The sequence below is a fragment of the Vitis vinifera genome, chromosome 9 (assembly GCF_030704535.1).
Source record: "Vitis vinifera cultivar Pinot Noir 40024 chromosome 9, ASM3070453v1".
Classification (NCBI taxonomy): domain Eukaryota; kingdom Viridiplantae; phylum Streptophyta; class Magnoliopsida; order Vitales; family Vitaceae; genus Vitis; species Vitis vinifera.
The window spans coordinates 11,875,331-11,897,076 of record NC_081813.1 but is presented as its reverse complement, the minus strand read 5'-3'; the positions used below and the strand labels follow the sequence as shown (position 1 = coordinate 11,897,076).

The 21,746-nt window shown below is 34.7% G+C and overlaps 1 protein-coding gene across 1 annotated transcript; it reads left to right on the top strand.

Moving 5' to 3' along the window:
* The first annotated feature begins 1,084 nt into the window (after positions 1-1,084).
* Positions 1,085-3,355, top strand: LOC100243003 (coniferyl alcohol acyltransferase). The gene is made up of 2 exons (XM_002270216.4): positions 1,085-2,157; positions 2,242-3,355. The coding sequence occupies exons 1-2, from the start codon at positions 1,750-1,752 to the stop codon at positions 3,217-3,219; spliced, it is 1,386 nt and encodes a 461-aa protein (XP_002270252.1). The 5' UTR covers positions 1,085-1,749; the 3' UTR covers positions 3,220-3,355.
* The last annotated feature ends 18,391 nt before the right edge of the window (positions 3,356-21,746 follow it).

The window sequence follows — 21,746 nt, the reverse complement described above, 5'->3', positions numbered from 1 at the left end:
GAGAATAACTAGCTGGTTTACCACATTCCCACCATAGAGAAATAAGATAGTACGAACATAGGAATAACCGAATCACAACAACATGTGGAATAGTGCCCAGTCATTCAAACAGTTAAACCATGAAAAATGCTAATTCTTTCAACAAACTCAGCAATTTATTGGGCGTTCATGTGTCAAAAAAATGTTTCCCACCAAGCCAGTCCTGTTTGAATGTAAATTTAATGTGGATAAATTGTTGGGGGAGAAATTAAATAATATTTGAAAGGCCAAAACCCTTCAAATTAATTAAGATGTGTTTAGAGAACATTGTAGTGTTTGTTGTTTCATTTAAGAACTTAAGATATGCCAAGGATTTTCTTTTGTGAAGCTCCTAACTATTGGTTGCCCATCATTTCAAAGATGTGACAAGAGCTAAAACAAACGATTTTCCAAATTACTTTTAAAAATAAACAATCCAACATTTTCAAGAAAGGCATGGATGCCTTTCTTATACAAGAGAGATGCATAGAAATATCTACGCTATAAGTCATTGTCATACTTCCAATAATACGAAAATCTCAATTACCAAACCTTGGTAAGTGCCATAAAATCAATTCCATTGTCGTGAAGGAAGAAAGAGTGACCTAATCCCATGCATGGACTAGAGTTGTACACCACCACACCACCTTTGTAATTATCAGTCTCACATGGCCCATGCATGCGTTCTTTGGTAGGATCACTGCAATTAAAAGGCCAGCAGATGCGAGTCTTAATTTGAGAGGAAAAGTGATCACGGTTTTAGGTTGTATTTAGGTCTGTACCCTTGTATTTAGGTACAAGGGGGCCCAAAATTCAATCGATCAATTAAATAAGTAAAATGGTGAAGTGTCTCTTTCTCATGTCATGCAGGGGTGTTTTCCAGGGATTTTCTGTCTTCGAACTCGTCTCTTTCCAGAGATTTCCAGAGATCAATTAAATATATATACCCTCATGTCTAGTATAGGTATATATATTATGCTGTGTAATTTTGCAGAGATTTTCTGTCTTTGAACTCTTCTCTTTCAACCACAAATAGGAAGTGAAACCCGTCATGGAGTATGTAATGGTGTTGAAGTTATCAATCATTTGATTGATCAAAGAATTATCTACAGATATTTCCAAGAAAATTCCCAACTTCTAAAATAACCCCATCGATCATTTTCAGGAAATTAAGACAAATGAAAAATGGCATCGCTTTGAAATTTCACTTTCATTCAGTTTGTCGTCACTGAATTGATGAGCTATCCAACCAAAATATGTACCACAATTAGAAGACATCTAACCTCTCATGACCAAAGAGAAGCCACAAATTTATTAGCTACTTTTCCAAGGATACCCTAGGTATGGAAATTAATGTATATCAGATCTTTTCTGCAGCCTTCTATTTATTTATTTTTCCATTTCAAGGAGTCCCCCTTGGGGTTTATGTAACAGTATATACAACCTGTATCAATTCATTATTTCTCATCCACAACAGAATTAAGACAAATATTTTCATTCCTTCGTACCACTCTTGGTCTTTGTAGTCATTCTCATATCCATCATTCAAACTTTCGAACTTTCTTATCAATATCTGAAAAAATGTCAGTGGGGACTTGGGACAAGTACTGCCCTGTGCTATAAAATCCATGTTTCTTGCTGCTATTTTTCACTCAGACGCACGCTTACAAGTCTGCTTCTCTTCCATCCCTCACTCTGGCATACAAAGACACTTAGAATTAATTAGGATTCATGGGTGGTGGAGATTTCACAGTAACAGTGAGCAGAAAGGAAGTAGTGGCAGCTGTACTGCCTGTGCAGGAGTACTGGCTGCCAACGTCTAACCTGGACTTGCTTTTGCCTCCAGTAGATGTGGGCGTGTTTTTCTGTTACAAGAAGCCACATGATTTAACATTTGGGTCCATGATTGGCGTTCTGAAGGAGGCCCTGGCCCAAGCACTGGTGTCCTATTATCCATTTGCAGGGGAAGTTTTGAGTAACTCAGCGGGTGAGCCCGAGCTCCTTTGCAACAACCGTGGGGTTGATTTCATGGAAGCTTATGCGGATGTACAACTACAAAACCTCAACTTGTATAACCCTGATGAAAGCATTGAAAGCAAGCTTGTCCCTAAGAAGAAACATGGCGTTCTGTCAGTCCAGGTAACTCTCTCTCTCTGTGATATGCTAATCCTAATTAGTTGTAATCGTGACATGCTTATTGTTATGTAAATGAACTAATGACAGGTGACTGAGCTCAAATGTGGCGGAGTTGTGGTGGCCTGTACATTCGATCATAGGATAGCAGACGCATATTCTGCCAATATGTTTCTAGTTTCATGGGCTGAAATGGCTCAGTCCAAGCCATTATCCGTACTACCATCTTTCCGGCGCTCTCTCCTCAACCCTCGACGTCCGGGCTCCTATGATCCTTCCCTTGACAACATGTACGTCCCCATGTCAGCCTTACCTCCTCCCAAAGCTCCACAGCCTGGTGATGATCTTCTCATAAACCGCCTTTACTATGTCACAGGCGAGCAGCTCAGTCTACTCCAATCACTAGCCACCAGCAAGAGTAACTCCTGCAAGAGGACCAAACTAGAGTCTCTCAGTGCTTTTCTGTGGAAGATGGTGGCCAAAAGTGCAGTCACGGAAAACGCAAACCAAAAAGTATGCAGGATGGGCACCGTGGTGGATGGAAGAAAGAGACTGAGCAGTGGAGACGAGGTTAAAGCAGCAATGTTGGCCTCTTACTTCGGAAATGTACTGTCCATACCCTTTGGTAAGAAGACAATAAATGAACTGAAAGAGAAACCATTGAGCTGGGTGGCAGATGCAATTCGTGAGTACCTGGAAGGAGCAGTAACAAAGGAGCATTTCCTGGGGCTGATAGATTGGGTGGAGGCTCACCGTCCGGAGCCAGCTTTAGCGAAGATATACAACAGTGGCAGTCGCGATGGACCAGCATTCGTGGTGTCATCAGGGCAGAGATTCCCAGTGTCAAGGGTGGATTTCGGGTGGGGTATGCCGGCTCTGGGGTCATACCATTTTCCATGGGGTGGGGAAGCTGGGTACGTGATGCCAATGCCGAGTCCTGTCAGAGATGGAGACTGGGTGGTGTACATGCACCTCTCCGTGGGGCAGATAGAGTGGATTGAGACTCAGGCTGCTCACATCTTTAGACCTTTAAATTCTGAATATCTCAACTTGAGCAACTCAGATTAGCTTACATTCATCACTTCCTATTTGTTCACTGTCTCCCACAATATTTGTTATTGTCTCAATCTCTATTTCCATCTCTATTTGCTGATTGTCATCGGCTTAATGTTAAATATCCGTTTAAGAAGAAGCCCGCCTGATTTAGAAGCCCCGATTTTTTGTGCCTTGTCTATTCCAGTTTTCCTCCTTTGTACAAAATTCTCTATGAACTTAAATCATACATTAATTGTGGGATTAGTTTTGACAAATAGGAAGTAGTTGAAATTTATGGAGTTGGGTCTGACTAATGAAAAAGGTGTAACCCAATTAAGCGGAATTTTTAAAGACAATGACACTTTTTAAACTTCTAAGATTCATAATGAACAACTTATCATCAAATTTCTAATACCAATATTATTCATATTTTTAATTATTTCTTAAAATACTTTACAAAAAACATTTTAATAATATCTTAATTTTTTTTTTAAAAAAAATTGTTATTAATAAAAAATTTACTAAATCTTTAAAGAATATAACTATTTCCATGTAACAAGTCTTTTTTATATGCTTAGAAAATGAGACAAATATGAACCTAATAAAGTACTATTTAAAAAAAAATTAAACAAAAATTTTTAAACAATGTGAAAATTTAAAATAAAAAAAAAATGAGAATGGGAGTATTCAATTGGGAAAATTTTTCATTTTTTAGATTGCAAAATGAGTGTAGGTTTTTGCAATTGCTGCATTCTAGTTGATGTGTGATAAAAGGTTGGGAAACTTGTATTTTGGGCCGCCCATTCGGAGATAATAGGGTTTTCAAAACCCAAAAATTGGGAATGATTCCCCTATTAATATGGAAAAATATATGATTTTTATGCACCCTGTGCTGAGTGGTCTTTTTCTACCCACTTTGCCCTTACCCAATCTCCATATCAGCATCCATGTTGCATTATTGCAGTTTGAAATTTCCCAAACAACATTTCTCTCTTTCTTTGACTTCTTCATCACTCGAACAGAATGTCATTTGAAATTTCCCTACTTCTGAAACAAGATTTTTGTCTTCCTCTCATTTTGCCCTACTTCACCACATTTCCATTGCCATCTTTAGATCCAACGCTTCCACCTTTCTCTATTACCTCTCTCAACGTTTAGAGCCTAAACCTCTTTGGTGAAATCTTTGATAGTGAAACTGAAACTAATAATATTTTCATTTTAAGAATAAATTTAGATTTTTTTTTTCCTTTGTTACTATCTAATGCCTCTCATTTTCGTCATTACTGATGGGGTTATTGAAGATGGAAGACACATTTGTAATGTTCTGGAAGGTCAACTCAGAAACAGAGGCTCAATTTGTCCTCATATCTATACTTTTTGACATGGGTATCAGGTTAGTGAAAAACTCTTATGTTCTTGATCTCACAATCTTGTAGTGTTTCTATTCCTTATGAATTTTCCATTCATTTTTTTTTTCCTTTTTATGTGAATGACTTTACGGGTTCATATTGTAGTCATAACTTCTTATAAATGATAGCACATATTGGAAGAGGTTACTATGATGCTGGTCAGTTATATTGGTTTGTAACTTTTATTTATTTCTTTATCACAAATAATAGCACTAATGTTGAACTAATTCACTAATTCTTGTTCATGTTGATAGTACTAATGCTAATGTTGAAAGAGGGCAACAAGAAAAAAGTAAAAAATTATTAGTTTGGAGCCTAGTTGCATGAATCCCTTTGCTAATATTTATATAAATAAGGTCAATTCTTTATCTTAATACAATGTTTATAACAACATATTGCTATAGTTTCTAACTCAAGGTCTTCTTTTGGTTTTAAGGCGAAAATATGCAACATACTGCTTCTTAATTGCATCTTGATATGCTCTTCCTCCCTTCAACCATCCAAATCCTGCTCCTGTAAAGAGTGAAGGTAGAAATGAGAGACTAAGGATTTGGTACCTATTGATGTTATAAATGAATTATTTCATTTCATTGTTTCTATATCTTATAATTATTTTTCTACCTTTGCAGATACTTAAGCGGTGACTTTAGTAATCACCCCCTATCATACCTCATGGCCTTTGTATTTGGCGTGCACAACAAAGAAAATGTTAAGGTTTGTTGCTAGTGAACAATTCGACATTCCCAATCTAAGAACCTTATCTCACTTGCCATATGCATTAGAATGTAAAAACTTCTTTTTTTCCTGTCATTTTTGTGTGCTAGGTGTTCTATTATGCCTTCAGTCCAAATGATTCAACTGAATAGAGACATCGTATTCAGTCAGAAGTTGAGCACTTTTAGATGTTTTTGCCATGTCATCTGATATGATTGCCAAACTGATCAATGAAGACAAGATACAGATCTTTATAAACCTCAATGCTTATACCAAGGTATATAGTTTTAATATAATTTAATTGCTTTTTGTTAATAGTGTAAATAATTACATATCATCTTAGTTTTTGGCTTAGTATGTTACTCTTTATTTATTTTGTTGGGGCATATAGTTATGGTATCCGTTACTACACATGTTTAAAGTTGAATGCTCTTACTAAGTTTAGTTTGTGAAATCTATTTATAATGTTTACCATTTAGTCCCTCTAGCTTTGCTATGAGTTTGGTGAGACTGGTGGGAAGGCCCTAGTATATAGGGCCCATTAGCTCAGAAACTGTTGTCATTCTTAAAACACTAAAAGGTTCCTCTGGAAAAGAACTCAAAACTCAAGTCCCGTGCCATGGCTGTTTTTGTTATGGTTGATTACTCTTCCCCTCACCCCTAAATGGATTATTAAAGATGACCATTCTGCACACACTGTAAATACTATAATATAGAATTCACTAACCTTTTTGAATGCTCTCATGGCCTAAAATTTTGTTGTTTTTGTTTATGAGGTGAATTCTTAACTCATTTGTAAGTGTTATGTATTATTATTACTATTTCTCTTTTTTACTTTTGTTTAGAGGCTTATAGTTTGATTGTATATCTATTTATTTCATTATGTGGTTTTGGGTCTCAAAAAAGGAACTGATTTTTGCTTTAAAAATAGAAATCACAAAATAGATATATTTAAATGGAGTAATCTTGCAAACTATGGCTTAACCTTTTTTTTCCTATGAAAATAGAACTTATTTTTAAGAAAAAAAAATTCAAATATTACTTTTTACATTTTCAAAGATGCCAACCTTCAAAAATTGATAATTCTTAGAAAAATAAGAATTTTTTTTTAGATTGTTTTATTTTTTTCTTTTTCGTTTTCAAAATTCCTATCTTTCTTCCACAGACAAACTCCTCTGCAATATAATAGGTTTCATAGAGGAGTAAGAAGCTCTTGTGATGAAGTCTTGGAATTCAATGAAGAAGAATGTTGGAGAGTTGGGTCTTAAATTCTTCTTGAAGTGATTACTACTCAAAAAGTGCTATTTTATAGCTTGTAATTAACTCTTTTAAACACTCTTGAGTAGTAATTATTACCTTTTAACTCAATTGACATGTTAAAGACCCTTGCAATCGTTTCTAATCAAATTGTGTTAAGTTTTGGTGTTTTTAATAGCTTTTAGCTACACCAAAGCAATCCAAGAATGAGGGAGAGCTGTATATAGTTCATGACAAAGCTTTTGGAAGCTCAAATTCATGAAGAACCAAGCTTTGGAGCTCCATAGCACTTTGCCAAAGTCGTTCAAAGTATGCAAGGAAAGAACAACGGAGAGAGGAAAAACAGAGTGAAGAAAATAGAGGACAACAGCTGCAGTCTTCTTTCACACTTTTGGAGCACTTCCCAAAGTCCATTTTCTACATGCTATATACCATTTCAAAGCTCAGGAAGTCAAGAATCTAACGCTTCAAACGGTGTATGAATTGGATTTGAAATGAGGAAGATATGGCCTTCGCAAGACAACTGCATCCAGCTGAAGGACAAATTCGCATCTTGCGAATTTGGAACTCCAACGTACGAAATTAAAGCCTACCTTGCGAAATGGAAATGGAATACAGCCGCACAGTCACAGAGAAGCCCAACTTGCAAAAGTGATTTTGCAACTTGCGAACTTGGAGCTCAACGTGCGAAAATAGATTCCAAGTTGCGAAATCAACTTGCGAGATTTTCGCAAGTCACCATGCAACGTGCGAAATCTACATGCGAACTGGGATATTTGTGCACCAACTCTTTTAGATCTTTTCTTTAGATATTTGTGTATAAATTTCCATTCTTCTCCTTGTAATCCACCAACCATAAGATTTCTTAGTTAGGAAGGTTGGAAAAACTTCTCTATATATATTCTCTTGCATCCATTGTAAAAAATATAGATATATAAGTATGTAGAATCGATCAATATATAGAATATACAGAGCCTTGCTCTATTTTTCCTTCTCTTTCATTTTCATTTTCTTGCTAACCAAACATTCTCTGAGATGTTTTCTCAGAGGATGAGTGGCTAGGCTTTTTGTTTCTTGGGTGAAAGAAGCTAAGTAAGGTTCCGACTACATAAGTGTGAGATTTTGTTGTTTCCTTTTTTAATGAAGAGAAAGTGTGATCCGTTTTTGGTTTTTATATTTTTAGTTAACTAGGATTACCATGAATAGCCAATACTTGGTAAGCTTTCGGATTCCATGGATTCTTATTGCTTGCAATCTTGCTCCATGGAGGTCTAATTGTTATCTCTTGTTCGCTTGTGAAGGATGATCCGATGGTAAGGATCACCTTGAATGGCAAATACTAGGTGAGAGGTACAAGCCATTGCAAGGTGTATCAGTGAGAGGGATTTAGCATTGAAACCATTAATGGCAAGCATCTGTATCACACCGGTTCGGGAAATAACTATAGGTTAAATTCTGAATGCGAGGAAAAGATTCAAGTGACCGGAATCTCCCTCTTTGTAGTTGGCACCTGATCCTAGTAATCTGAAATCCCAAGAAACACCTTTCTTTCTAATTTCTTTCTAGTTAATTTTAGTTACTTTATGTTAGGTTAGCTTAATACCATCCGTTTTCATTCAAACTTATGTCTTCTTTTAAAGCTAACAAAGAAAAGAAAAAGCACCAATTCAGTTTTTGAACTAATATCAATTGCGAAGTGAAAACCCATCTTTGTGGACGATCCTAGAGCCACTATACTATGCTAGCTAAATGCTACCCTGGTATATGGTGAAATAGGTTTATAAATTTTGTTGATTACTCCCGTCTGAGGATTGAGATCAAAGCACATCAATTGAGTTGAATCAATTGGAACACCAATCGGGCATGAATCATGAAGTAAATCAAATTTTCTTTATTCTTCTCTACATGTTGATAATTACCTAATTTCTTGATGATATATAAAAATTGAATAAAGCTTTGGTTTCTGATTGGGAAGTGTTGGATTCAATTTTTATAGAATATTTGAGATTGCTCCATCATATCAGAAATGGTTCTCATTCCTGAAAAACTCAAAGGTTCCTCTAGAGAAGAACCCAAAGCTCAAGTCCCATGCCATGGCTATTTTTGTTATGGTAGGTTACTCTTCCCCCCCACCCTCAAATGGGTTATTAAAGATGACCATATACAAAATTTGAGGATTATGAACATTACAATAATTAGAAAGAAAAAAAAAAAACCCTTATTCCAATCATCTATAGATGTGAATTCTACCTCTTTATAGCTCATAATATAGGTGGACTTTTCAACCAAACCCCACCAAGATAGAATATGTCAACTTTGAAAAGCCAACAAAGTGACAGCGAGAGACTCAACCTTGAAGAAATTAGGTGTTGTTCACTACAAATCTGGTGTCCTTGATGAACACTATCAGGTAACATAAAGTGTATGAAATTTTCAAGATGCTGCAACTCTTTCAATCTAATGATGTACACACAATTTTTGAACCTGAAAAATTAATTATTCTGATCATATAGGCTACAAAGTTTGCATTGTTAGAAATAATAAAGGAAGCAGTTCCTGAAATGTGATCACCAAAAATGAAGAATGCATGGGCAGAAGCTTATGATTAGTTGGTTGTTGTTATCAAATCAGAGATGAAGTCATCGTCTTAGATGTCTGCGATCGAATAAATGTATTGATACACAGGAGCTTGTTTGTTTTGCTTGTGTTTTTGGTTTATTCATTAGGTGTGTGTTGGAATAATTTTTTAAAAAAAGTCTTAGTATTTGTTCATAGTTTTGAGAAGATAGCTATTTTTTCTGTTATGTTTTGTTTGGTTGAAGGAAAGAAAATTTAAAGATTTTGTTCCATCTTTTTGGGAACAAATAACCCCATTTTATGAGGAATGAGATTTCATTTCTTGCAAAACAAACAAGATTTCTTGAAGATTTTTTTCTTTTGGTTTAGACTTGTTCTTTGTCCATCATCCATGGTAAGGTTCACCAACTATCAAGACAATCTATTTTTTCTTATTCAATCATGTTCTGTAACTTTTTGGACATAATATGCTACCTACTGCCGTCTTTGACACATACATAGGATGAAAACTAAAAAGCATATAATTCTAGAAACTAATAAAAAAGTTTGAAGTAAACTATTGGTGCTATTGCATGGATTCCCTTGCAAACCGATTGAATCTTACTATACTTGCAATTTGGACGGGTTATTCAGCTATCAATGTGTCTAATCCAAGAGTGGGTTAGGAATTCTTGACATATGCCAAGTGGGGTTATAAAAAAAAATAATTCTTTTAGAGTGTGTGTTATAGAAACCAATCTGCTACACATTAATTTTAACCCATGAGTGTTTCTTGCATTTGCACTAATCATTTCCCTTTGATGAACTCGAATTACGATAATAAGAATAAAGCAATTAAGATATATCCACTATTCTAACTTGTTATGAAATTTTTGTTTCTGTTGTGTGAACCAATACATAAGCTTATCGGAACAATCCATTGTCCCTCAACAAACGAACTAGATGAAAAAACCTAGGACAACACAACCTAAGCAATACATCAAATTTAGCAATTTATAAGTATATATAATGGAAAAACCTATAACAGAAGCATGTTTGAATTTTGCAAAAATAATATGATATCATTTTTGCTTTGTCTAGGTGTTAATCATTAAGTTCACTTGAACACTAAGTTCTTCTAAAAGAACACTCCACAAATCTTCTGTCTTTGAATTTTTGCCAGCACATCTCTTCATGTAAGTGCTCATGGACCTTTACGTCAAAAAGCAGCTAAAAGGTAAAAAATGAACAAAAAAAAAAAATGTTATCTATCAATCATCACAAAATAAAATAGTCTAATTCAGGAAGTGTGGATCAGGATGACTATAGAGTAAATGACATACTCCTTATGGCTAACAATATTGTGTCATAGAGGAATGCACCATAGATGTAAGTGATATAGGGAAATAAACATTTTTGAACATTTCATTAGTTCCTACTTTAAGGGGAAGACATAAGTTTGCATACCACCATGACCAAACATTCTAGAAGTTTTTTCCCAATAATATGACCATTTCAATGACTAACATGCAACTACAGGGTATGAAAATGAAATTTTTATAAAATTTTCTATTGACTCCAAGAAAAAACATCATCTACTTCAACATGAATGCAAACAAGACTATAAACATTTGAATGACATCATGTGGTAAACAAGACCATAAACATAATGCTAGAGGGCAGTGAAGAACAATATCTTTAAGATAATTAAAAACTAAGCAAATGATAAATTATAAGCGAGTAGAAATCAAGCATAGTAGCCAGTTTACAACAAAAAAACAAGGTTCAATAAGGTTGACAAAGGAACTTCCTAATGTTCACAAATGAAGTAACTAAGGTTCACAAATGAAGTTTTGAAGATTCACTAAGGTAGTACATAAGGTTCACTAAGGTAGTACCTAAGGTTGATTAAGGTAGTACGCAAGGTTCAGTAACCACTATACCTAAGGTGAACCAACTAACCACCCTAATAAAACATAATGTCATACTAAATTCTATGTGCAATTAAAGACGTTGTAAGTTCCATCTTGATTGAATACAACTTGTCAATCCTATGGTTGACAAAGATAGTACCTAATGTTGATAAAGAAACTTCCTAATGTTCACAAACAAAGTAGGTCCACAAATGAAGTTTTGAGGCTTTACACAGGTAGTACCCAAGTCTAACTAAGGTAGTGCTAAATTCAGTTAAGGTAGTACCTAAGGTACAGTCACAATTATATCAAAGGTGCACATAATATCATGCTCTAATGTTTAAAAATCAAGTAAGTAATGTCCACAAATGAAGTTTCAAGGCTTCACACAAGTAGTACCCAAGTCTAACTAAGGTAGTACCTAAGGTTGGGTAAGGTAGTACCTAAGGTAGATTAAGATAGTTCCTAAGGGCTACTAAGGTAGTACCTAAGGTACAGTTACGACTATATCAAAGGTGCACATAATGTCATGCTCTAATGTTCACAAATCAAGTAATGTCCACAAATGAAGTTTCAAGGCTTCACACAGGTAGTATCCAAGTCTAGCTAAGGTAGTACCTAAGGTCGGTTAAAGTAGTACCCATGGATTGAAAAAATGGATTTTATCGGCAATATTTCGCCAATATATCGGATATCAGGCAGCCTCGAAATGAAATTCAACACTGATTATCGAATGGGAGGAATATCAACAAAAAATCAGCAAAATCGACAAAATCGGCAAAATATTGACGATATATCGATTTGGAACCGATAAATCGACGAAAAAAATCAAGCATGAAGTGACACACGAAGTAGCGGAGGAAGCCTGTCAAAATATCGGAGATATATCGATGATATATTGGATATATCGGCAAATATATCGGATATATCAATGAAAATATCGGATATATCGGGGAAATATCGAAGATTTTTTTGAAAGCTTTCTTTTAAAAAAAAAAATATTTATCTTTTGTTATTTTTTCATTATTCATTTTTATTTTATTTTTTATTTTAAATCTATATTATCATTTTATTTTTTAACACTTTTTATATTTATCTCATTTATACATGGCATGTTCGTACTTACAATCAATATTATCAAAACTCCATATCCTAGTATGAATATTGTCTTCAACAAGATGGGCTCTCTTCATCTAACAATATGATGGAACCACATCGATCTTCATTTTAGTATTAAGGACTATTTAAATGTTATATGTATTATGTTTATGTGTAAATTGTTTTCATTTAATAAAATCAAATATTTCTTAACTCAATTCTAACTTTCTTAGTGTACAATTCCAAAATTCATATTTTATATTCTTAAAATTCAAGTATCATAAACTATTTACCAGTATTTTTTTCTTTTGACCATATTTATGTCAATTACACTTATAAATAACTTTAACATGTATATTCTTGCTTATTTTATCATTCTTTGGATTTTTCTAAGCACTCCCATCAATTTTGGATAATTTTTGTCTCACCAATATTTGTGTAAAAATATCCACCGATATTTCTCTAATATTTCTAATATATCCATAAAATCCAAGTACCGATATATTCGTGTTTACCGATATTTCAATCCATGGTAGTACCTAAGGTAGATTAAGGTAGTACATAAGGTACAACCACAGCTATATCAAAGGTGCACATAATGTCATGCTCTAATGTTCACAAATCAAGTAAGTAATTTCCACAACTAAAGTTTCGAGGCTTCACACAGGTAGTACCCAAGTCTAACTTTGTGTTCACTTGAAACTTAATCCCAATTAACCCCTTAGGTGTAAAGCACCCTACTAAGCAATGTGGAATGCTCACCCCTTCTTTCTTATATTTGTTTAAATGTAGATGTGACAACTGAGGGTCCATAAATGGGGCAGGGAGGGCTTCAGGATGCCCTAGGAGATTTTGGAGCAACATAGTAGATTGTAGTGTATTTGTTATGCTAGTTTATTTTGAAATTTATATTAGCAAACTTTGAAACTATATATATTTGTAATAAGACTTTATTCTGATTAATTTGCTCAACTATGAACTCCTATTTCTAGACTTTAATGATAATATTATATTTTGTTGCTCTTGAGTACTGGTTGGTATATTGATAAATTGGATTGTTAGTTGGAGGGAGCTCTAGTGTGATTTATGTGTAGAAAAAAAAAATTCAAAGCATTTTGGTTGACTGCCAACGTGGATTAGGAGGAACCCTTAGGGTTAAACTTTTGACTTAGGGTCATTGGCTAAATTTTTGGTCACCCAGAATTTGGGTTGTGACAACGTGGTATCAAAGCCAAGGTTGCAATAATACATTGGGGTCAGTGTTTGTGTATGTTCATGTGTATTGCTATGTTTTTTATTTTCTATATGTATTTAGTTAATGAGTTGATTATTAATTAAATTATTTAATTGCTTATTCCTGATGTTTGAAAAAACTTGTTGTGGTGTTTGTTGATGATAGTAAGAAGTGTTATGGTTTTAATTATGTTGAAAAATTTATTATAATTGTATGAAAGTGAAGTTTTTAGTAGTTGTTAAAGTTGTTAATTGGTTATATGTGAATTTATTTTGCTCACCTTGGAAGTGTGGTTAGATTAGGGCTCATTGGGATTGAAATGGCAGGAAGGCCAAGAAAAGGAAGAACTAAAAGAGATGAGGAGTTAGAGTTGGTAAGGGAAGAACTTTGGAAAGTAAGAAGGGAATTATGGAAGACCGCTCAGTTAATGAGAGGCCAAGGATCCAAAAAGTCATGAGGTACACAAGGCCAGGAGGATTCAGACCACTCCCAAAGCATGAGTCACTTTATAAGGCCAGTAATGAGCCAAATGGAGGCAATGAAGAGGTTTATGGTGATGCAACCTCCATCTTTTAATGGAGAGCCCAATGCTGAAGCAGCGGAACATTGGTTGAGGAGAATGAAGAGAATGCTAGTGGGATTGGACATACCTGAGGAAATGAGGGTAAGTTAAGCGGCATATATGCTAGTAGACAAAGTAGATTTTTTGGTGGGAATCAATGAAGAGAGTATACGACATTGAGGTGATGACTTGGGAGGAATTTGAAAGAATCTTTATGGGCAAATATTTAGGAGAGGTGGCTAAGCATGCCAAGAGGATGGAATTTGAGCACTTTATCCAATGAACTATGTCAGTGTTGGAATATGAATCTCGCTTTTCAGAGTTGTCTAAATTTGCCTTGGGGATGATTAGTGAGGAAGGAGAGAAGGCCAAGAGATTCTAGTAGGGGTTGAGGCCTACTATTAGAAAGAGATTGGTCTCATTGGCTATAAGGGACTATTCTGAATTGGTCAAGAGAGCTTTATTGGTGGAACAAGACATAGAGGAAACCAATCAAATTTGGGAACAAATGGGAGACAGAAAAGGAAAACAAAAAATGGCAGAAAGTTCCTAGAGGAGATCCTAGAGCCAGCATTAGAGGCAGAAATGTCAACAATTTGAGGGACATTCTTCATTCTATGTAGAAGGTGAGCAGAGTGCTTAGAGGGCAGCTACTACTAGAGTATGTTATGGTTGTGGGGTGAAAGATCACTTATGGAGGGCTTGCCCATTAATGGGCACACAACCGACTCAATTTCAGCCTCAATGAGGCCTTCAATAGCAATTAGCAGTGCCTTTCTAGCCCCCTCAGGTTCACATACCTTACTACTAGATGTCGTAGTTACCCCCAACAGTGCAAGGAGCCCGGACAACCACTATGAGTAGTCAGACTCAATCTTCTTAGAGGTCGAGTGCTAGAGGTAGGAGAAGGCAGGCGATAGGTAGAGTTTTTGCTTTAACCCCAACAGAGCTAGATGATGACGCCCTTTTGGTGGAAGGTATGATTTTGGTCTATAGTACTTGGGTGTGTGTTTTGTTTGATACTGGTACAACTTATTCTTTCATTTCTGCATCTTGTGCTAATGCATTGGGGTTGAAAACGGAAAGTGTAGAAAATCTATTACTTATCGAGTCCCCTATGGGTACAAATTCTAGAGTTGATAGAATATGTAAGGGGTGCGTTATTACCTTGGTAGATAGAGCACTTAAGGTGGATTTGAGGATTTTGGATATGATTGGATATGATGTTATCTTGGGAATGGATTGGCTGATAGTGTATAGAGCGCTTATTGATTGTCATTGCCGTAGGATAATATTTTGTCTGCTAGATGGATTTGAGGTTTGATTCGTTGAGGGGAAGTATGTTAGTTTGCCTTTTTCGCAATTTGATATGTGCTATCAATATGTGTTGAGGAATGGATTAATAAATTTCTTAGCTTGCCTTCGTGGTAAGGAGAAAGCCCAAAAGGACATTATAGAAATTCGAGTGGTAAAAAAGTTTCAGGATGTATTTCTAGATGAGCTACCAAGTTTACCACCACATGGAGAGTTTGATTTCTCTATTGAAGTATATCCAGGAACGGATCTTATTTCAGTATCCCCCTATAGGATGGCCCCTCTTGAGTTGAAGGAATTGAAAACTCAGTTTGAGGAATTGTTGAGTAACGGTTTTATTCGTCCAAGTACATTGCCATGGGGAGCCCAAGTGTTGTTTGTGAAGAAGAAAGATGGCACATTAATATTGTGTATTAACTATAGGAAGTTACATAGAGTTAATGTGAAGAATAAGTATCCTCTTCTAAGGATAGATGACTTGTTTGATCAGTTGAAGGGTGCGAAGTATTTAGTAAGATTGACTTGAGAACTAGGTATCATCAATTGAGGGTTAGAGAAGATGCCCCTAAAACCTCTTTTAGAACGTGATAAGGGCATTATGAATTCTTAGTCATGCCTTTTAGGTTAACTAATGCCCCTGTTGCTTTTATGGATTTAAAGAATAGAATATTTTGTGCTTACTTGGATCAGTTTGTGATTGTCTTTGTGGATGACATCTTGATTTACTCAAGGAGTTTAGAGAAGCATAAGCAATATATGGTGACCACCCTTAGAACTTTAAGAGGACATCAATTGTATGTAAAGTTGGATAAAAGTGAGTTTTGGCTTACTGAAGTGAATTTCTTAGGCCATGTGGTTTCTGAGGTAGGAATAGTAGAGGACCATTCCAAAGTGGAAGCTGTGCAGGAGTGGCAAATGTCTTCTAATGTATTTGAGGTTAGAAGTTTCTTGGGGCTGGCTAGATATTATAGGAGGTTTGTGGAAGACTTCTCTAGAATTGCAGCACCGATGACTCAATTGACTAGAAAATGAGTGAAGTTTGAATAATATAAGGAGTATGAGAATGCTTTTTAGGAGTTGAAGCGAAATTAACCACTACTCCAGTGTTAACTACTCCTATTAGTGGAAAGTTGTTTACGGTTTATTGTGATGCTTCTACAGTGGGGCTAGGGTGTGTGCTAATGCAGCAAGACAAGGTGATAGCTTATGCCTCAAGGCAATTAAAATCGCATGAGCGGAACTATCCAACATATGATTTGGAGCTTGTAGCAATGGTGTTTGCCCTTAAGACTTGTAGACACTATTTGTATGGAGAGAAGTTTGAGATGTACTTTGATTACAAGAGTTTGAAATACATTTTCACTCAAAATGATCAAAACTCTAGGCAAAGAAAATGGGTGGAGACATTGGAAGATTATGATTTTGCTCCTCATACCATATTAGAAAGGCGAATGTTGTAGCAGATGCCTTGAATAGGAAAAGTTATGGTCAGTTACCTAGCTTATGGTTGAGAGAGTTTGAGATGCATACAGTTATTGAGGATTTTAAGCTATGTCTTGGTTAGGAATGATATAGTCCATGCTTGTACAGTATATCGGCTAGACCAATAATTATCCAAAGAATAGTGGAGACCCAAGTTCATGATGAGTTTTTAGAAAAAGTTAAAGCCTAGTTGGTAGAAGGTGAAGTAGATGAAAATTGGTCTATGTATGTAAATGGGAGAGTGAGATTTAAAGGAAGATTATGTGTGCTAAGGGATGTGGAGTTGAGGAATGAACTTCTAGAAAATGCTCATAGGGCAAAGTATACCATCCACCCTGGGAGTACCAAAATGTATCAAGACTTAAAGAGACAATTCTGGTGGAGTGGGATGAAGAGAGACATTGCTCAGTATGTAGCCAACTATCAAACTTGTCAACAAGTGAAGGCTAAACACCAGAGGCCTGCAAGGTTGTTGCAACCTTTACCTATACCTGAGTGGAAGTGGGATCATATCACTATGGACTTTGTGATAGGGTTGCCAAGAACTAGAAGCAAGAAAAATGGAGTTAGGGTGATTGTGGACCATCTTACTAAGTCAACTCATTTTCTAGCCATGAAGACTACTGACTCCATGAACTCTCTGGCTAAGTTGTATATACAGGAGGTTGTGAGATTGCATGGGATACCTTTGTCTATAGTGTCTGACAGAGACCCTAAGTTTATTTCTCAGTTTTGGCAAAGTTTACAAAGGGCTTTGGGCACCTAATTGAATTTTAGCACTGTTTTTCACCCTCAAATAGATGGTCAATCAGAAAGAGTGATCCAAATCTTAGAAGACATGTTAAGGGTTTGTGTTTTGGACTTTGGAGGGAATTGGGCAGACTACTAACCTTTGGCAGAGTTTGCTTATAACAATAGTTACCAATCTAGTATTGGAATGGCACCATATGAAGCACTCTATGGGAGACCTTGTAGATCGCCCTTGTGTTGGATAGATTTGGGTGAGAGTCGTTTGTTAAGACCTGAGATTGTCCAAGATATTACAGAAAAGATACAACTCATCAAGGAAAAGCTTAAGACTACTCAAGATAGATAGAAAAGCTATGTAGACCAAAGGAGAAGGCCCTTGGAGTTTGAGGAAAGGGATTGGGTGTTTGTAAAAGTGTATCCTTGAAGAGGCATATTTCGATTTAGGAAAAAATGGGAAGTTAGCCTCTAGATTTGTGGGACCGTTTTAAATCGATAAGAGAGTTGGCCCAGTGGCATACAAGTTAATCTTGCCTCAATAGTTATCCCACCTACATGATGTCTTCCATGTGTCGATGCTAAGAAAGTGTACTCCAGATCCAACTTGGGTAGTTGACATGCAAAATGTTCGAATTTGCGAAGATACTTCTTATGTGGAGGAACCTTTGCAAATTCTGGAAGTTGGAGAGCATAGATTCAGAAACAAGGTGATTCCCACAATCAAAATGTGGTGGCAAAACCATGGGATGGAAGAAAACACTGAGGAACCTAAGGAAGAAATGAGATGACACTATCCACAACTCTTCTATAATTTTTTAGGTAAGCTCGTTTTAATTTTGGGATAAAAATTCTTTAAGGGAGATAGGATGTAATGACCATATATTTTAGGCCACGTTAGAATTTCTAGTTTGAAAAGTCTTCTATTGAACAATGGTTGAAAAGTAAAAAAAAAAAAAATGATTGGAGAACACGTGTCAAATTTGAATTGCTGGAATTCGAAATATTTTTTTAGTCAATTAATTGAGTTGAATTTTTTGTTTCATGTCAGCTTTAGGGTAGAAAATTTCTTAGGATTGTAGAAATTGAAAATTTCTGAAAACAAAAAGCAAAAACGAAAAATTAAATAATTAAAATTAACTAGAACTAATTAAGTAAAAATTAAATTAAATTGCTTAATAATAAATTTGAGAAAAATAAATTTTTGGGTTGGTGTTTAATAATTTATTTTTTGTGTTGTTTTAAAAAATGAAAATGAAATGAAATGAAAAATGAATTAAGAAAAGAAAGTGAAATGAATTGAAAAAAAAAAAACAAAAGAAATCAAATAATATTAAGGCTTTTGAATGGTGTTGGGTCGTGGGCCACTTGGTGGTTGCGAGGTTTAAAAGCAAAAAAAATAAGAAATAGAAAAGAAAAAAGAAGAATAAAAAGAAAGGGCTTTGTAGTGGCTATCGAGGTGCAAGGGCAGAGTCACAGTATTGCTACCTTTGGCCGTCTGTTTGGACTACCGAATGTCGTCCTTTTTGAGTGAAATTTTGAGGAAAAGTTCTACTCGACGCAAGGAACATTTCTACGATGGCTGATTTCATTTTCAACTGTTAGATTGTTAGATATGTGGTAGGAAAACTTAACCTTAAAACTTTTATTTAATGCACTTTTCTTTTTAAAAAAAATTATAAATCTTGTTATTGGAAGGTAAATAAGTAATATTTATGATGTAAGAAATTTTATTGGGTGATTTAGGAATTTTCCTTGGGATTTTTGGTGTGATAATGGAAGTGTTTAATTATGGAAAATAATTGTGTTTGACTTTTGGAATTATTGGGATTGTTGAGAAATAATGGAATGTTGGTGGAAATTATGCTTAATTGAGATATGAATTATTGAAAATTTATTTGGTTGTTTTTTGTAATTTTATTGTAGAGAAAATAATTATATTTAACTATTGGAATTATTGGGTTTGTGGAAAAATTATGAAATTTTGGTAGAGATTATGTTTAATTGAGATTTGAATTATTGGAAATTTATTTGATTATTTTGGGTAATTTTATTGTGAAGAAAATAATTACATTTGGTTATTGGAATTATAGGGGTTGTGGGAAAATTATGGAATTTTAGTATAATTGTAATTTCAATGATATTTGAACTAGTTGGAATTTTATTTGATATTTGTGATATTTGTGAAAAAGTATAATTAACCTTATTGCATTTCATTTACATCATGGTTGAGTGAAAGAAAAATAAAAACTGTGAAAAGTTCATGAAATGGAAAAAGAAAAAAAAAATTGTAATGAAAAGTAAAGGCCCGTGTGAGACAAATTAAGAAGGGAGTAAGATCCCTAGGGTAAAAGACCCAAAAATCTACCTCAGGAAGACTCCGAATGGGGAGTGTATTTAGGTACGGACCCCGAGAATGACGGTGCATTGTATGATTGTGTGTCACATATCCACATGTATTTTATTTAATTGTGGAAAATTATTAAATTGTTATAATCATAAAATTAAAATATGTTTGTTGATTAATGCTAATGGAATGTTTCTTTTGTGTTCACTTGAAACTTAATAATCCCAATCAACCCTTTGGGTGTAAGGCACCCTACTGAGCAATATGGAATGCTCACCCCTTTCTTCTTATATTTTTTTAGATGCAAATGTGACACCTAAGGATCCACAGATGGGGCAGGGAGGGCTTCAAGATGCCTTAGGAGATTTTGGAGCAACATAGTAGATTGTAGTGTATTTGTTATGTTGGTTTATTTTGGAATTTATATTAGCAAACTTTGAAACTATATATATAGAGACTTTATTCTAATTAATTGGCTCAACTGTGAACTCCTATTTCTAAACTTTAATGATAATTATTATATCTTGTTGCTCTTAAGTAGTGGTTGGTATATTGATAAATTGGATTGTTAGTTGGAGGGAGCTCTAGTGTTATTTATGTGTAGAAAAAAAAAATCAGAGTATTTTGGTTGACTGCCAACATAGATTAGGAGGAACCCTTAGGGTCAAACCTTTAACCTGGGGTCATGGGCCAAATTCTGGGTTGCTTGGAATTTGGGTCGTGACATAGCTTCTCTAATTTGTGAACTTCAATCAGAAGCTTGCATTGTGCTTCTTGATGACATAAACACAGGTATTTTATATTCCATGAGCCTTGACCTTCGTGAATCCCATCTGAGAGATATCTATACAATCTCCTTTTGGACCCCGTTTTATGGAGCTCAATCCCACAATGAAATGAATCAATCTCAGCTTTGGCCGACAAAAAAAAAATAAAAAAAATATGACCACTCATTTCATGCCCTCCATCTATAGCATTGACTATATTTCCACCCATTTATTTGATACAGAATCACGAATTTCACAAGAACCATTAAACTAAGGGAGAGCATTCAACAATCTCCTTGTTTCAAAAGGTGAAGTCTCAGACAAGAATAAAAATATCGGTAATCACAAATATATCGGTAGTTCGATTTTATGGATATATCGACGGATATTTGACACAAAATATCGATTAGCCTAAAATTGATCAAAACTTATGAAAATATAAAACAAAGCTCTTATAAATGAAATTAGAAGTATAATAGTCATTTTAAAGTTGTTTTGTTGAATATATATATATATATATATAAGTCTACATTGATTATTAAATTACATCAAATATTATTCAATAATAATATTATGATATTTGATTATAATATGTTTAATTTTAAAATATATTTAATATTAAAATTATGATATATTTAATTTAATTGTATTAAATGATAATAAATGTATAATTTTTAATATTTAATTAATATATTAATGATATAAAAAACTTTTTGCTACTTAATTAAATGAAAAAAAAAATATTTACTTATAAAATAATTATAATTAATTCATTGTTTAAAGGATTGTTTTAATATTTTGTGTATATGAACACTTTTAATATATATATGTGTGTGTGTGTGTGTGTGTGTGGTGCATGGTAATTAACAAAGGGCAAATTTGCCCTAATGGTTGATGGATGTTGGCCCCAACCTTTTGGTTGAGGGATCGAGTCCTGGGAACAGCAAAATTCTCTCATTTTTTAGCTGCTTTGACTTAGTCAACACTCTACGTTGACCAACGATATTTCGGTTGAAAATATCATATCCATATGTACCAACACACTGATATTTCGGCGAAATATCCCGATATTTTAATCACTAGTCTCATATAACAAATCAGAATCCCAAATCCACCCAGAAGTCACTCCGACATCATCAATCGTTGAGGCACATATTCATGCA

Excerpts from the sequence above, each read along its gene's own strand:
- LOC100243003 (XM_002270216.4), top strand. The coding sequence starts at position 1,750 with ATGGGTGGTGGAGATTTCACAGTAACAGTGAGCAGAAAGGAAGTAGTG. Across the intron at positions 2,158-2,241 it reads ATGGCGTTCTGTCAGTCCAG|GTGACTGAGCTCAAATGTGG; the intron begins GTAACTCTCTCT and ends AACTAATGACAG.